Genomic DNA, 19,393 nt, shown 5'->3' with positions numbered 1-19,393 from the left:
TTAAATTATACTCCGAAAATGCAATACCTACTCAAAAACTATATGAAACACCTCTTTTGCACATGTGGATTTATAGCACACAATTTTCAGGTCCCTTAATTGTACTTTATCATTTTCATCATAAATTAAAGGCTGTGATATTCAACTGATCAGTCCGATGCCTGTTTCTAAAAATTCCCATAACAGCACAGTATAACTTAATTTCATTTAAATTTGAAAATAATGGTTAGTGCTTCTCTAGCATTTGGTGTTTGATAGTTGGCATCCTGCTAATCTATTTTTTTTATTTCCTTATTTTTCCAAATGTTCGTGTGATGAGTGCTACAAACGAATGAATGCAGTTTGCAAATAAACACTTGAGTCCGATACCAAGCTGCCCCATTGGAATGCATAACAGGCTGCAATGTTAATTTGGCAAAATAAAAGCTAATTTGAATAAACCACCAACTAACCTAACTAACATTTGCCCTCCAAATTCGACATTGAAAAATCAAATCTTTACGCATTATTACCACATGAACGTACAACTAGGTGTATATATTAATATGATCGATATACAAATATTGACAATAGATATATCAAATATTCCAGAAGCATGCTTGAGGCCAATAGGTATAACTCTTCATCAGCCTATGCTCGACGTGGAGGAAAGTAAATTTGTGTATAACTAAGATAATGTATTGGATTAATGGTCCGTCTAATCAATGGGGAACATAAATTATCTGGCAGAGATTAACCCCAATAAGTGTTATCACTAAGGGATGCGTAAGCCTATTTGATGTTGCAATGAAATCTCCAAATACAATATTCTTATAATGTCATTCGAGCATTTTATTTGAGTGGATTTAATTAATAAATCAAAAGTATACGCACGTTCCACAGCAGCACCCGAACAAAGCACAATTTGTGTTATTTATACCATTTTAGTTAATCCCAAATTGATATATGAGTTGAGACTAAATGCCCTTTATTTCATTATTTACTTGTTAATTGTAATCACGCTTCACCAAAATTTCATCCGGAAATGGCATATTTAGTTTTGATTACTAATGGATATCAACTGATCTAATTTCTGTCAAATCGTGTCTGTATTGATTCATGATCTCAGTCGGATAAATTAATTTGCAGTGATCATTTATGGTGAAGGCAAAATACTGCTTTGTTCCAATAATTAGTTTGAATTATGAAGCACATGTCTCAGCAAGGATTTTAAAATTTGAAAATCATTGTTGCAGGTCAATCCGAAAATAAACCTACCGATCTGAAGACTTTGGAAGAGCAACAAAAATGTACTTATTGATTATTTGATTAAATTAGCCTCACTTATAGTTAAATAATTTGTATTCGCAAATTTGCATTAACACGGTCCACAGTCCTTAAATACATATATAAACCAGTAAAAATACATTTAAAAATTGTAAATTAAATCAAAATGGCAAAATGCAAGAATTTGAAGAGAAACCTCGCCTCTGTTGAACTAAACATGATCAGGTAAGCAAACCCGAACGGAAAAGTTATTAATAACTTCTTTCATTATTCCTTTTTGTTTTAAAATAACATTTGAAATTTTTGCAAAAAAGGCAGTTCGGTAATTCAGGAGTTTTAACTACTTTCCCATCTTTGTTATGAGAAATAGATTATATAAAATCTATTTTCAATAACAAGGCTGTGATAAGACATTGGGTGGACATTGTAGTTACAAAATTTGTAACCACATTGTTCATATAAGCGAGATTATTTTATTGCCCAAGTGTCGCCACTTTTAAAATGGTTTTATTTAGTTATATTAAATGTTTTTAATTGTATGTCCATTTAATCACCTAAAAATGCCAACTTTTAAGATTCCTGCAAAATTCCGAAAAATTGATAGGTACTCTGCAATAAGTATAACTTTCTCATCGACAAATTAACCTTTTTTGAATACCTAAATAAATTCAGTTTATTTCCATGAGTTGCAGCATACTGAATCTCTGGATGATACATTAATAACCGATTGTTTAAATCAATTATTAACACCAGGCAACATGTCGCTTGAAATGCCTTCATAAATAAAATTGCGACTCGTCGGATCGATTAATATTTCCTATATATCTTAATATGTGTCATGAATATGTAATATAATAATGATGTAATATTGTGGAGCTTAGCTGCCTATAACTCCAATAAGTATGCATTTATCTTATATTGCATATGTAAAAAATGAATAAAACCCGCTATATTTAATACCTTGAAATAACTGGAAATATTCGATAAATACCAATATCTGTTTTTTCGAAACAGAAATTTAGTCCGGTACACAATATTAAATTTTATGCCGGCTTGATTTTGGCCTGTCTTCCTACAGTACTCGACTCTTAACAACGTTATTTCAAAATAGTACATACCTACTTAATTTCACAAGATTTCTATATTTTAGTTGTATTATTTCAGGTGGATTAAAACGAAAACTACAAGGCATAAATCATAACGCTCCAGGAAAGTGGAATTTCTAAATTTTGCACTTGTCCGCAGTAAACTTTTATAACACGCCGAACAAATCGAAACTTATTACAAAAAAAACAAAAAAACAATTAACAAATTAAAAAATTAGTGATTGGATTTTATTTAACGGAACAAATTGATCCCGAAGGAAGCAGTAGAATGCAGAATCATAAAAAGTATTATAGTAAATTTTGCGCCGAGTTGGGAAACTCATTCACCAAAAAGTTTAATGGAAGGTGACAGTGCAAGCTTCAAAATTCGCTTTTCGTCGCACAAAAATGTATTTTAGTTTAATGGTCTAGTATGGACAGTAGATAATCGAGCATTATTTCAATTGTGAGTTATATTGATGTCTCAACTCCAAAGTTGATGTTTTCCGTATGAGATTAGAATATTTTCATTCTAATAGAGAACCTGCACAAGTCTGCATTCAAATGTTTCGCGTATTTCGCCAATTTACAGAGAATTTGGGCTAAAAATACATTTGATATTTTTAAAGGTTAAAGGACTATCATTTATTTCGCCATGACGATCCACACCAAAAAGTGATAATTAGTACCCCAACAACAACATACCCGCAATATTTTATCAACCTAATAGAGCATAGAGTTTCAGTGGTCCTGTATCATGAAATATGCCCGCATCTTCATGTTAGAATGGGGCTGGTCACGTTTAGACAAAACATGGAAGGTAACGTGAAACCTATTAAGTACTTCCGACAATCACTGATTATTCAAATAGGGTCTGGATTGAACAGAGAAATATTAGGGTGAGGATGCCGCAGAGCACGACGGGGAATTTATAATTAATTTTATTCCAATTTACTTGATATGTTAGCAGCTTACAATTTTTACGATGAAATGGAACAACAATAGTTCAACAAACTGTACAAAACTCCGCCTTCTGCTAAATTGACATCATAGATTTCTATATAGGTAGATTAATTTAACTTATTTAGAAGTAGCACTTTCTCAAAGCTCCAATACAGCCTGAAAGGGAGCACATTTACAAATTTCGAATATCGAATTCACATTAAAATATTTTTACCTCATTTTAAATTGTCTGTTTTTATTTTTGTAAAAATCAGTGTAAAGTAATCATGCGATGTGAATTTAATAATACCAAGTTCCCATAACAGACGGTCCAATATATGGAAAAACAGATGTTTCAACATCCTATCGAGCTTTAATATTCAGCATGGCTTTCGCTATATATCGAGCACAAACCAGAACAGTGGAATAACAGAAAATTTAATCAAAATACTTATTCAAGATGTGAGCTGAAATATTTGTTAATATTTGAGCTAGAGCTCATGCATTAAATTGAATGCAATAGCAAAAAGTACGTTTCATGTCATCTACTAATCAACCCACTGCGGTACTAAATTTTTTAACAAAGCCTAATTAATGCCCCAAATATTTTAAGAACAAAATATAGTAGCAATTTCGATGAATAGCAATAAAAAATAAGCCGTTTTAGAACACGCAGCTGATATTTTGCTATATTTTTCCTTAAAGTGAAGTTTCCAATTCAATATTGTTCGCAAGAATAAAAAGGTATTGGATACCCCCTACTCATGAAATTAACAGGCATCCAAGAGCGCCAATATACTCTGGATTTTCAACGTATTAGTTGATGTAATACGTCTATGTGATAGTTTTTAAGCTGAAGTTTTTTTTTATTGTTTGCTGACCTGAATATTTGCATACAGAGAGAACATGTTTTTTGAAGTTCGTATTTTTAGGGCAACGCAATAATTAAAGAAGCAAGCCAAACGGGATTTGCAAATTGAATAATAATTTTCTGGTAAAATTCCAGCTAATAGTTTGAATCAAGATAAATATATCCTTAACTAAATCTTAGAAAGGCTTAGCAACAGATCCGACATCGTTTTTCGCCCAATATACTGTCGATTTTGAGATGGAGTTATTTGTGATGCAATGTTTTCCAGCAAGATTCTTCAATCAGTTACCAACAACTTATAAACAAAACGAACTTAATTTTACCGAAATCACTCCCTCCAGATATAAGCCAATGTAGATCTGACTTTAGTCTGAAAAAGCATTTGCTCTCCCACTACTTCTTCGGAACGCCAATAAGCACTGGATACAAAAAAATTTATTCGACCGCCTAACTGTTATTTAATCTATCTCTTTTATGAAGCTTTTTTTGTGCTTCATATTGTCTGTTTGTTTTCCAACAGTGTAGTTCATTATTATCTAGGGATGTGCGGTCGGTTATTTGGAGATTTTTTAAATACTTATATGGAAGCAAATTCAAAAATAGCATTGGGCAAATTTCTATAATAACAAGTTTTTACATTTTTTGTAAATAATTGTTCGCACAAGATAATTTAGTGGACTAGATCTCCGTCTGCAGAAGGTATGAGGAACATATCCAGAAAGTAATTCTCCCCAGCGTGCTATCAAAGGAGACTCACTTTAAGAAAAATTAACAATGATTTGTTTTTTTCTAAAAACTTTTTTTCGTAGACTTTTTTATTATCAATTATTTTATCGGTGCTTTCTTTGGATTCGTTTAGTACCTATCATTATTTTTGGGCTCACTGGACTCATTTAGCCTTCGAATGGCAATGAGAACTGAAAATTGGACCTGTGTGGATATTTTTTTGTTTTATTTTAATTAAATCCTAGTTTTCTCAAGAAAACAGTTTTAACAATAAATAACATAAAATAATTCTTGTAGCGAATCAACACACAAATCTGGCTACGAATTGTGAAGCAGATTTATGCTATCAAACAATAATTGACAATAATTGGTTACTATTTATGTGGTTTACCAACCGAGAATAACAATCACAAATCTGCTATTGAATAGCGTTATGCGGTAACTTTACCTAACTTGATTCATAAGAGCGAAACCAACAAATATATACAAACATGTTTGTTCTGTCCAAACAAACGATCGTAAATGATGCAAATCAATATTGCTGAAAATGGGAATTTGAAATTGCTTTCGCAATAAAAATTGGACAGCTTATCGGAATCAAAGTTATGCGCAGCCATTTAAAGCAAATATATCCTTCTAGGTCTTTGGTGAAGATAATTCTAGGTGTCTAATGGACGGTCAAATTTTCTTATCCATCGCTAATTGATAGCATAGTTTGTCTCCCCAAGAGCCACTTAAGCATACGTGGGGTCAACGCCAAGGGACCAATTCTCTGAAAGCGCATTCAAAGTGCTTGTTAAAAGCAAACTATGAATTCGAAATTGAACATTTATTATTCAAAGTCAATTTTCGGGCACGAGCTTTCTCCCTTTTTTGTAAAAGTCAATGACAACATACATTTGATGTTTCCAGTTTCATTCATGTAAATATAAACATGGATTAAACATGTCGGTTTCCTTAAACGGGAAACGAGGTTGCATGCAGAAGTTATTTAGTGCATCGAGCAAAGTTTAAAATAATTCTTCATTCTTACCTGCCACAGCGAAAATTAAATGTTATCCTTAAAATGTTCGTTAAATATCAGGACCTGATCGAAATGCCCATCTTTCAACTTTATTGTAGGTACACAATGTTTGATAAAAGGCAAGAAATAAATATTTTTAATACTTCTGCTCATAACTACTGTTAGCGCTTTTGTTTTATTGTGCTGTTATCTAAATTTTCCATGCACATTCAACGGTAATCAACATCTCATGTTACGAGTAATAACTCTGGTTTACGCTTTTTAAAAGTCTGCACACTGCTGATTACCCTTATCAACTGATAGATCTAAAAAGGTTCCTTTATGTCTGGAGGCAATCAAATAGTCAAGAATGGCGACGACTTTTCCGCTTGCTTCAGTGATCATTAATTGCCCCGGCAAGCTGGTGATAGAACTATCAAACTTTTTCTATTCCGTATGGATGGAATCTTGAGAATTTTTGCAACACGTTCTTTACTGGTCTGTTAGAATCTGTTCATCCTTTGAATTAGTATTCTTTCACTTTAGGCTGTAATTCTTTTCGATACTGTCGGCCTATTATATGTCTTAATAGTAAAATCTACTGTGGCAATCTGCTTGGTGTTTTCGCCCATAGTTAACTTCAGTTATTTTTTTCACCCTTTTGCTTTAATTTGTTCATTGTTGATGAACAACGATCGCGTAATATATACGAAATGATACTTCAGCTGCCCTGCAAATTTTTATCGGCGGCAGATCTTTCTAGGTGATTTAAAGCAGTTGATTTTAAGCCAAACTTTTTTTACATTAGAAAAAGTTTTCTGCTTGCTTGAAGAATGACCGCTTCCAGGTCATTGCCTATTAACGCCACTTGTTCTGTGGCCTCTATGACGACAACTTGCATAAAGTTGCTTGCCTTAGTCTAACGTATCTCTTTGAGGTTGGTTCAGTTAGTCTTCTTTTTGTTCCAACGGCTTGTTGTCCCTCCTCATAAACCTTTGACGATTTTCCCCACATCTGCAGCGAAGGCACTGGTTCGGAAATTTCAAATCTAGTTGAGGTACAAAGATAAATGATGGAAACTGCTGACTTTAATTTCATTTAAAGCGCTCAATCTCTTGCTCTTTTGTTTATACCGGCCGCGAAACTCAAAGGTACCGACTGCTGTTGGCGTCACCTCAAAGAAGCCATTGACGGTTTTATGTGAGAATAAATACAGGGAAACTGGAAAACATGCACTTGAGATGTCAGCTCTCTAATTTACCACATCGGTTGTGTTCAGAAATCCACTATATTTATTTCTTGCTTTTATCATTATATTTGTACCGTCGCAAATCTTTACACACTTTAAAGCAGCAGTTGAGGTTTTTTTCTTAGAAAAATGAAGGAAATAGTAGAGAGTTGTATTTCAATTCTTGTTAGACGTACAATATTTGAAAAACTCTAAAACCTGGTGGACCTCCTTCGTCACAATTAGATTGAAGCTGTAAAGACCATCCAATTAGTATATAGGTATAATAAACATATTTTAGATATTTCACTTATTAGAGATTTTGTAATCGTTCTCAAATATTTTATCTTAGAACAAAACTTCATCTTGTTAAAAGCATTAAATATAAAATGATATACGAGCTAATGAAACGTCCAGTCTCAAGATGTATTTGTGGTGTCGCTGCAAACATTTTCTATTTAAATTCAATATCGTCGTTTTAAAAAATACTGAATAACATAATCGTTCATTATTAGTTATTTTAAAATACAATCTGTTTTCAGCACTCCTTGAACTTTTGCTTTTGCTTAACAAAATGCTCCTGAATAATTAGATTTTGAAAGTATGCACCGGACTTAAGCATATACCCTACAACTTTTTCAAATGTTTTGATTCAACAACAACCTTCTAACTATTTGTGTTAGTTGAATGATTTAAATCAACCATTTTCAACACTACTGCTTGCTCCATTCCTTAGGAAGATATTTGTTATTTATTAAAGTTATTATTATTATTATTGTAATTTGATTACATTACTAATTTTTGGACTTCCTATTAAACGTTAAAATTGAAAATGCAAACACGTGAAATAAAAATTAGTAAACAACCCATGAACGCTCAGTGCAGATGACTTAATCTTCAAGGATAAAAGAACTGCTAAAGGAACTGTTGTACCCAGAATTTGGAATACATCGAGCAAATTGCAGATTGGGACAAGTGGACAAATCAGCTGCCTCAAACACAGGAACGCTTAAGATCAATTTCGAATTTAGGACCTAAGATTAAGACTACGAAAGACCCCATCACTCAGAACCTCGAAACCCGAAAATTTTACCACTTTCAAACAACTTACCAAATGAGGCTCTTAAAAGCCTCATTTGTATAAGTCAGTTATTATGTTAGCGTGGCATTTGATCATTATATCGAGAAACTCTCGGACGCTTTTAAGTTGTCCACAATATTATTTGTGAATTCTCTATATTTGTCTGACTACCGAATTGATGGAGTGTTAGATACCAATATTTGCCTGGCTCGTTTCAGCAACGTTATACGTTATTGACATTGAATGAGAGACACGAGATAATGAAATACACACATATACTGCTAAATTGATGATCACTTTTTCGAATGTGTGGATCTGGAATAGTAATGCATTAATTGTTACGTGCATTCAGCGACTGATACACTACTTACGTAATTAATCATTTAGATACATTTTCTTGTGCGTTACTTTTTGCTACGAATTCTAGCAAATTTGAAATAGAATACAAAGGAAAGCCAAACTCCTTCTACTAACATAAAATGAAGTCCGGCCTCGAGTAAACTTGGGTCCTATTAAATGAAAAACTTCGGAATTTACTTTCTATTCGATTAAAAGGTAGGGTGTTAGTGATTTGTATCCATCGGCATGAAATTTGTTAGTTTCGTTCTCGGATTTATCGGTATTGTTTCTTCAAGTTCAAAAGCAATAACGAAACTGTGTGAAAATGGGAGATTTATAGTTTCGAGTATTAAGTTTTAAAACCAGCTCACAACATTTTAGCAGTTGCCTTAACGCGCTGAGATAAGCGTGAAAAACAGCGTCTCGTATAAAAAGCGCATAACATTTTATAGGTGTTGTAAGAGATCCTAAAAGAAGCATTTGGACTCTAAACACATTTTTAATCTGTTGTAAAACTAGTGTAAAATTATGCAATTTGGCCGTTTCTTCTGCAGTAGTTTACCATCTGAATTTGAACAGTACTGAAATATAATAATAGCAAATTGTTTAAATATTGAAATTGTCAATTCTTACTGTTGCATTATACAGGGTGTCTCACGGTCATCGTTAGAATATTTCGGTAAGTAGTGCGATCTGAATGCTGCAAATTGTGTCCTGTTCCATTTACAGGGTGTTGCCAAAAATTAAATATACTTTCAAAGATGAAAGAGTGAAACTCAATATCTGAGTAGCCTAATTAGATATTATTGTGCGTGATAGTGAATTATCGAAAAAGGAAATCTAGATACAGCAAAGTGGAAAAATAACAATTTTATTCTATGTCAAAAAAACTCGAAAAACTTCTTTATTTTAAATCCGATGATACGTTGGGGATTCATTAAATGGATACGCCAGAATATTTCCGATCTGTCCCTATACCTAACTCTATTTACGATTTACGGTTTTGTTTTAATGGTGGCCACGTTTTTTTACAAGATTGCGGGGATCAACAGAATCAAAAGAAATACGTGATAATCAAATTAATCACACAATTTATTTTAATATAAATGTTCAATATAACCCCCCCTTGACTCTTAAACACTTTGAAATGTTAGACATAAAGGGCTGCTGTAACAGCTCTTGCTATTTCAGCTTAATCAAGTTGGTCAAAGGTTGTTATTCGAGATATAAGAAGATATATAAGTTATAAAAGAAGTAAGTTTGAGACAACTTCTGGTATAACCGGAACTAGCATAATGTCGCCATTATTTCATCTCAAACGAGCATCTCCGAAAATTCCATTATCCAAAATTGCAGAATTCAAATCGCATTACATCCCGAAATATTCCAATGGAAGCTGAACGTGAGATGCCCTGTATATTTTAAATGAGCTACATACAAAACGTATGCTATGCTTATATGTAACTTTTATTAGGCGTAAAAATAATACCTTAATTTAATCCTGTAACTTGAAAATAATTCTGCAAGGCAAAATGTAAATACTAATTTTCATTTTTTCTAAGTGTTAGCTCAAATAAATTTTGACAGGCATTTATTGCCGTCCCTCCTAGGATGTTATCTTTCAAAATGAAAGACCTTTAAATGCATAGCGAAGCTCTTGGCTCTAACCAGGATTCAATTTATTTAATTGATTAATAAAGCCTCCAGAAATATATGCTGAGACTCAAATAGTGAAAGTTTTAGAATTATTTTTGTTTGAATATATAGTATAATATATATATAATATATTTTTCTAGGTAAAAAATACTCGAAATATTAATTGTCCCTTAACCAGATGCACCTGTTAAAAAGCTACTTCCAATAAAATAAGAAATATGTTTTAATATCACATATAGACAGCGTCTTCTCGTACCGTATTCTACTAATACCGCTTAGAATTTCAAATAAATTATCTAATAAATGCAACTCCCGAAAACTCCCCGAAAGCGTCCAGAAGTAAGGAAGACTGGATTCGATGTACGCCATTAGTTGGCGGACGCCCTGTAGAATATTTTGCACGAGTCAAAATGGTTTAATTTTAGTCTTTTTAATTTCGGCTAATGCAAATTGCAAATGGAAGTTATCATAAATATCTGGCGGCTCCAAAATGTTGAACCTGATAATAAACGAACGATTAAGCTCAACCCAGATTCGCGTATACTACTAATAGAAATTTGTATTCGAATGGCGTAATAATTACAAGTTGCCCCGCCTAAGAGGGCGATTCTAATCAACATTATTATATAAAATTGATGTTTGGAATATAGGTACGTTTTCAGGGAATGGTTTTCCAATCAATAGTTATTCTCTAATTTGGCAATTAAAATTGAGTTACACGCAAATCGGTAACGCCTTAAGACTACATTTCCTGTCCTGGCCCTCTGTTTCATGACTATAGATAGCCATTACAGCGTGAAATCGATCAAGTACTATTTTTGTCATTCTTATGCATACCGAAAAGCAGTAACTAGCCGATTGTCCATTTCAACCAAATTCGAACAGAGGTAATCAATACGCTGGGGAAATTAGAAATATTTTCCATCTCCTCTCACTGTAAAAATAGAGCAAGGCGATCAATGGTAAATTATGGTGGCTTTATCTGAGGTTCAAACCCGATGAATTTGGAACTAACGGGTTTAGTTTCATGTTGCCTCTATTTTCGTAAAATTCGGCAATAGTTGTAAGTCCCCGAAAACAAAAGGCACCAACAGCAACCTTACAGTGTGTAGTTTGTTGAAATGATTAAATATTAAGGATTTCTCATAACAATGTACGCTTTTATAAAAATTTATATACATAGTTAATAAACTGAAAAACATACTATTGCAATTTCAATAGGATTAAAAGTACAATCGTAAATGTCATCGTGATAAAATAGCACACTCCCCAGCTTATCCTATTTTGTACATTGAGTAGTGTGATTGTCTTGTTAATTCCAAATATTACTGACATTTATAAAACAACGCATTTAAAAGTACTTAGAATGATGTACCTATATTTCAAAAGCTGTTTTTTTCAGTCGGAATTTAAAAGTTTACATTATGTCTTTTTGCATCGTGTATTTCACGTGCTTCAGATCCATCGCATAAACTCTAATCTTAATACCGATGGCCCTGTGTGTACGCAGCTATTGTACACTAAATATCGGGGTGATTAGGACAGCTTTCCGGAACTTTATTTGACATCACGGCTCTAGGACTTGAATTAAGTAAAATTTATTATGTGTCACCATCGTGATGTATTTTGTATAGAGATTAATAGCTCCATGATATCGCTAAATACCACCAATTAAACTGATTTGTCTAGCTGATAGCTGAATGAAATTTCAGAGGATGTCATGCTTTCAACTGATTGAAGCATTGACGAATTTTTGTTTAAATTTCCTGTATGAAAAAAGTAATATCAGTTAATTAGATTTCTTCCGAAACTCCATCATTTTTTCAAAGCCTAATCTCAAATACCCTGAAGTGTATATTATATTATCCAAAAATTTATAACCGGAAAAGAACAGCCAACCGAAAAAAAACCATATAATTTAAAGGTTTGATTCGCTATTAACCACCAAATCCTTTGCATAAGAGAAAAGCAAATTTATTCTCGTTTTGCACATCGCTTATTTAATATGTTATAATCTTGATGTTCAGAAAACCTAAAACCAAAGGCCCTTAGAATATAATCATAACCAGCGTGGAATGCCCGAAGGATTATTAAATTTGAAAGGGAATATAGAAGGGATACTCTTTGCCCTTGTTGTGCTTAATTAGTTCGGATTGGTATAATACCCGTTCTATTTTTAAGTCCCTTACGTCCCTAGTGAATGTTGAAATTCTTTTACTCAATATAATTGACCTACAGTTAATGCGACTGATTTTGTATTCAAGAGCATTTGTTTTTAAATATTGTATAATAATAAACATTTTTCGGATTTTTCCATCCACATAATAAACTTTGTATATTTACTCATCAACGCACACAGATATATTTAAAATAACTACGATAAGTGTTTCTTCGCAACCATCATCTTATATAAGATAGTTAAGACTTTCGTGCAGTTCCTTCAGAGATAAATAATAACATTATATATTTACGTGTACTTACAATGCTTTAATGTCTTCTCCGAACCAAATGAAATTCATCTACTAATTAAGAACTGATACAAGAAACAATAAATTTCAAGTATTTTTTAGAGCAGTAGAATTTTGGACATATAAAGCTTTTGAAATGCATAAAAAAAATAAATTTGGTGTTAAGTATATAATTTTTCAAAAAGGTTAAATTATTTCGAAAACAATAAGACCAAAGTTGTAAAAATGTCGTTTTCGACTTAAAAAATCGAAAAAAAAGTTTACAGGAAAAAGTACCAATACTTTTGTGATAATGTTTCTAATAAATAATAGTAATTAGTAATCATATAAAAATGATCTATTCAAGATGTTTGTTGCGTTGCTGAATATTTTTTTTTTCAAATCTGATAGAAACTTAATAATAAATTCACATTTGTCGTCTTTTTCCGATATTTTACGTGGTCTATTGAAATAAATGTAGCAAAAGTTCGTATACAGGTTTTAAAAAAATAATATTGATATATTTCCTGGACCGATGCTAAACTGCCAGTTTCATAACTTATTTGTAATGTTGAAACAGCTACAACCATGTGCCCACATTGTTGATCTGATACTATTCTTGATTCCATCTTTCTTTCAATGTTGACTTTTTTCAGGCCAATCTAAGTATTTGCCTCTATCTTTTTCCAATAGAACCCTTCCAATAGAACTGGATGGATCTAAACGGACACGATTCCATTTTATTTATATTTGAATTACAATTTGCGGTAAAACGGTTAGGACAGTCACCACATTTCTATAATCGGGCTCTGGAGGTTCCATGAACTCAGTTGAAACAAAACATGTCTTAATTTAGAAAAATGGTATCAAATTAAGTAAAACAGGCGATTTCCGGGTAGGAGCAAATCTTAGAATGTTTGCATATTAATGCAAGTATTAACTTTCAACTAGGTGGCCGAACTCGTTATCTCTGAGCAATAAGTCTCGTCAAATGCTTATTATTAAATAGCTCGCTCTCTCGAACTTGTATTTTTGGGTTCTGGTTCATAGCTAATACAACAGGGACGCTTTATTGCTTTTTGAGCAGGCGTTAAGTAATAACAAAGAAAAAAGTACGAACTAATCACGAAATTAAAATTTTACTTTTTAATAACTAGTCTGCTAATTGAGCAAATTAACGATGTCATTCGATGCTTTAAATTATTAAGTTTGACTGGTATGAAAAATGTATTCCATTACTGAAATTCTAATTATATATGCACATTGACATAATTCATACTGATGTACTCTGCTTAGAAACGATGGCCATTCACTAAATTATAGTCATACGCTAACATTACCCATTGTTATAGCTGAAATGCCAACTTCTGAAAATCATTTAAGTTAATCGTTAATAAAGTATGTGTACTAGAACATAATAACTGAATTAACTAATGAGACCGGCGAGAGCCCTTTTTAAAAACAATTTTATTTTGTTAGATTACAAAAGTTCATAAAAGTTACTCGTTGACTGCCTACTTCTGACTGACTGGCCTCCGCACATCTCCTTGGTAGTTATTGTCTCCAAACGAACATATGATCTGCTGGCTCATCAGTTTATGGGGATAGGTGATCAGTTAACTACTGCGATATAAACGAGTGGAACTGTCTCAAAACGCCTTAAGGCCTAATTATAACCAACTAAAAATAAGTAATTAATGCAAACGTCTTTATGTTTGCCGCAAAGATGTTTAAGAAAATTGTCGAACAGAGTTTCAGATATAACTAATTTTGATTGAACGTGCAGGTCTTTTTGACAACCCAACATTAAGAACTTTTATGTAAATATTCTGCATTTGATTCTATTCCCGGTGGATTCAGTCTACTCGGAAAACTGCTTAACATGTCTACAAAAGAAACTCACGCCAAACCTGCTAAAGTTGCTGAATAAAACATTTTTGCATAGATTAGGCAGACGAGTCCACAAAAGGTGCCTTCTTTCGAAATCATCACACGATTACTAGCAAATCAGCACCTAATCGTAGCCGTAATTAATTTTGATTCTGTAAATATCAGCAGAGTACAATAATTCAGCAATTTTGATTTTTAATTACATTTTCGTACAAAGCTCATTGCATCAGTTGGGTAGCGCTTAAAATGCTCCACGTAGATATTTTGAAGATATTGTACCCAGAATTCTGAAACCTCGCTGTATAAAACCTGATATTTTTTTTTCGTTTTTACTTCTCTTTTTAGGCTCATATTATTGAACGGCAATGCCTGTAAATGTTAGCTCTAATACACTTTTATGTTCAGTATTATTGTTCTTAAGGGTTTTTATGGAACTTGCTCATTGATTAATTATTACTTTAAGTGTATTTTGATTCCGCGAGCCGCTCACTCTGAATTAAAAATCGCACCATATAAAACTGTACAAACTCTATCCTTTACGAGTTCAAAACGAAGCAAGCGAATATTTGAGGGCAATTTAAAATTCCATATTATGAAAATTGGAGCATATTACATTAGGGTGCGCTTATCACGAATTAATTAATATTTTGAAACGTGTGAGGGCTAATTTGATTAATTCGCAGCACAAATTGCCACATTCACTACGTGCGGGTATACATATCAATAAAGATAATTCAGTTTTGTTGTAATATTTCTTTTATACCGTATGTATCTGCGTTGGTGTAAAATACATACTTGCTTTAAAAGCAGTGAACTTATTACTGTACAATTTAAATCAATCAGTATTCTTAAAACATGTAATATGTTCGTAGATACTTTGCCAAAGATGCTATTTAAGTCGCTGTGGGTCGAATAATCATTAGAAATATTGGTATAAAACGTTCAAGTGATACGACCCTTTTATTACTTGTAGTAACTTACCCTTAAACTTTCATTATCTTCAGCTGGCAGAGTCAAGTTTCTTTCTGCTTACCCTGTATATTGCTTTAAGTTACACTTAATATTTAAAAGGGCCCTTTATTTCCATCGCATTTTTAAAGCCACGCTTCACGTTGGCTTGTAAGACTTATTTAAATTCAAATTTCAGCGTGACCAATTTATTTGTGCACAGACAAATCGTGGAGTTCGATTTTAAAGCAAAGTTCTACCACATAACTTTCATCTCCGCTTCGATTTCGTCTCAACAGCTTTCAGAATTTATGCCAAATATTTTTACGTGTAGGTGCGATAAAAATTATTTTCATGTTTTTATTTGAGAATTTATCGGATGGCCTGATAAAAATAATGAGTCCTTTTATAATTAAAGGTGTACAAAGTTGAATAACACAGTCCGAGAACATACGTTCCTCGGAAAAATAAAATAATTGGTTACGAAGGATATTTTTGTCAAAGTAGCGACTGAGAAGAAGGAAAACATCCAATTGTATGTTCAATCTAAAAAAAAATTGAGCAATGTTGTAGAAATGAGGAAAATTCTTTGAAGGTGGACAATATTTACATTGATATGTTTCAGCTCGCAAATTGTATTAATGGGATGTTTCTTTCACTGTTTAGAGTCCTTCTTAATGGTGTAAGTATAATATCATAATATAAATCCAACATTGCACAAACATAGAACTGCAGACGTATATTGATTCTCGATCAAATGAACCTTAATGGTATGTTCCTTAATGTTTAAATGTTTAACGAAAGTTAATCCTGAGTTTTAAAAGGTCTTAAAATTTCGAATTGGAAATTGGGAAGCATGATTTAGGTCGGTACAAGTGGCGAAATAAATTCAAAACATTAAATAATAAAATCAAAACACAATCAATTTACTCATTATTACATATTGTAAAAATCGTACAATAAGAAATAAATCCCTACTCGTTTCGCACATTCATTAAACAGGAATGTTATTGCCGTCGTATACAGTTATTTTAATTTCAGGCAATCATTCCAATATTTCGCTTTGAAAGAATATAGATTTGCTGATTTTCTCATTTGAAAATCGTATGTGCAAGCTGCGAAAATTTCATGTGGGTAGAATATCAATGATGCCGAAATTGTTTAATGAAACTGATTGTTTACATAATCTGTTTGACATGAACCATTAGGCGATATCAAAGCTTTATTAAAGCAGCGTTTCTGTTCGTTTGGGCAAAAATGTTCATTTCATATTTTGGCGGAGGTATGCAAAATCATTGGTGCACATTTTTGCTGGTGTAATAAAAGCACGACAAGCTATATCAATGTTGATACTTAGAGGACTGAGTAAAAATTGCCGGACCATTAGAGCTTTTTATGTCCATACTTTTATTTTCGGCAAATCAGACCCATCTGTACGATTGTGTAAACATGATAGATTAGTGCAGATTTTCCTCGATAAATCTCTATCAGGCAATAACTCTATGATTTACGTGTCTCTCGCATTCAATGCAAAATATACACTATCGTGTTGAATATTTTTGCTATGTTCGATCAAGAGCTCAATTACCCATTCCGCTTACCCAAGTTATATGCACTACTTTTGTACACCTCTGGTATATCTTAGCTTAGTCAGTTGCAACCTCAGTACTTATGTATTTGCTGATTGTGCTTTTAATGTTTACCTTCGCAGTTGTATGACTTAGCTTTAGGATTCTGTTCGAGACCTTTGTCGTGGTCAGATCTTTGTATCAGTTGCTCTGAATAAATTTGTCTTTTTTTTAAAACAGTTTATTACGGTGTTGATTCATAATTCCCACATATAACATAAATTTAAGAATGCAGTTTCAATTGACTGGGACTATAAAGCGTGAAGTGAATCACGCTTATCATAGGCCAAATATTTAAAGCCTAAAACTTGTCTCTAAATTCATGACTTCGAGTAGTAATGTAATATCCCGTTTAAAGTTTTCGCCTTGCATGCTTAACTGAATCACTTCCAGGATATTCCAGATCATAATATGTATGCTTTAGGTTTCCAAGTCGTGGCAAACTTCTCTGCGCTGATAAAATTAAATTACAGCTGATGAATTCATATGTTAAATCTGTTATGAGACATACTACTATACCTACTTGAAAACCGACGCATAGTAATTCAAAAATCACATTCCAGATTGTCTAGTTTCCATTTTCAATATATATATATATATATATATAATTAAGGATTAACAACCATTAAGAACCTGTTGTATTATTTAATTTTTATATTTTAGTTTATTTATATTATTTTAATTAATTAAACAAAAAAAAGTGAAAGATAAATAGAAAGCGTTGTTTTTATAGCTAGAATGAGCAAAACTAAAATAATGTTAATTAGAAAGCAATAAAATCTGTATTAATTAGAGTCGATAAAATATATTTGGTGCATGCTAATCGAAAACTGAAATTGATGACGTCTAAAGTGGAAAATAAAAAGAGGGTGAACAATATTCAAAACATTAGTCCTGGTCGCTCCACCGGTGTGAAGCAGAAACTCACATTAAAACCAATACTTACAAATAAAATCCAAGCGTTTCAAATGTGCACTTTACGGGGAATTCTTAAAATATCTTATAAAAGAGGCCATCTGAAGAGGCCGACAGGAGAATCGAGAACTTCACATACATGTGAAATGGAGAAAAACTTTCTACCTGCGATACATATTGCTTACGTAAGTGTCAGCTTCTCATATTTCAAGACAAGGGAATAAAGTGGTGAATGAGACAAAAAATATCTTAATAGTGGAATATGATCCAGTAGACGGCTATTTAAACTTTTGGAAAATCAACCATTAATTAGATGTATTTTATAGGAAAAGAGAAATACAAGGAGCTAGAATTAAAAAAACTGCGGAACGATGACAAGTTGGTTGAACCAAATCATATTAAGTAATTCAGTTTTGTGGCATAAAAAAGATACCTTAAACCTCAAAGGAAAACTATGTAATTATTTGAAATATTATAATTTTCACAATTTAGAGGTGTATGACACCAGTTTTCTTAATAAATTGTGGATAATGTAAAATATTTTTAAATTGTATGATACCGATTAATAACAATAGAGCAATTATTCAATCTTCATATGCAGAAGACTCTGAGGAAACGGAAGACGAAGTCAGAAGAAACTGAACAAATCTGTGAAACCGTTATTTGTTATTCATACGCTGGTTTTCAAATCTCGAAAACGAGGTCAAATTATTGCATAATGTATTATCAGAAACAATTTCATTTTTAATTTTTCTGTTAGTAACTTCAGTTTTGATATACTCATGTACTTATTTTTATTTTATTTTGGATTATTCAATAGTTTCAAAGAATAATAAGAAAATTCTCTTGGCAAGTAGACGATTCCTCTGTATTGTTGAACAGGTCTTAAAAATTAATGGCTGAATATTTTAGCACTTAATAATATTTTTTAACTTTTGTTTTCAATTTTGAATGTCGAATGACAAACATATTGCAGATTTATTCGTTAATTCCGGTTATATGGATGGCAATAAGCATTTTATTATATTATAGTGGAAATATATCCTACTAATATACAGTCGAGAAGTGCACTAGTGGAATGTAATAATAAATGAGCTGAAAACGGCGAAACTCTAAACATTTCTAGTTGCGTTCTGAGGATGAAAAATATTTCCACTAATTTGATGCTCTGTGGACTTTGCACTGTTAATGACGTCGCATTTATCTATTATAATTGTGATATTAAATGATAAACTTTAGTTAATTTTTGAAATCTATTGTTTACGAATTTCCAAGAGACACTTGAAACTAATTTTACCTCTTAAACTAAACATCTCTTAAAGTTGAATTCTTCTGAAATTCCCTATGAAAACCCAAAAAGTAAATGCC

The 19,393-nt window shown here is 32.3% G+C and overlaps 1 protein-coding gene across 4 annotated transcripts in view; it reads left to right on the top strand.

The window, feature by feature from the left end:
• The window catches only part of LOC109537920 (tyrosine-protein phosphatase 99A), a 298,832-nt gene that overhangs the window by 222,082 nt on the left and 57,357 nt on the right, over positions 1-19,393 (top strand). Inside the window, exon 3 of one of the 4 annotated variants that reach the window (XM_048661514.1) lies at positions 1,236-1,491. The exons of the other annotated variants lie outside the window; for them this stretch is intronic. Coding sequence (XP_048517471.1) covers positions 1,433-1,491 — 59 coding nt within the window. The 5' untranslated portion in view covers positions 1,236-1,432. The remainder of the gene's footprint in view (positions 1-1,235; positions 1,492-19,393) is intronic. 4 annotated transcript variants of the gene reach the window in all.

This window comes from Dendroctonus ponderosae, unplaced genomic scaffold (genome assembly GCF_020466585.1).
Source record: "Dendroctonus ponderosae isolate FM_Combo_2020 unplaced genomic scaffold, Dpon_F_20191213v2 Dpon_F_20191213_1, whole genome shotgun sequence".
Taxonomy (NCBI): Eukaryota; Metazoa; Arthropoda; class Insecta; order Coleoptera; family Curculionidae; genus Dendroctonus; species Dendroctonus ponderosae.
The sequence above is the reverse complement of the archived record's forward strand: the minus strand, read 5'-3'. Positions and strand labels throughout refer to the sequence as shown.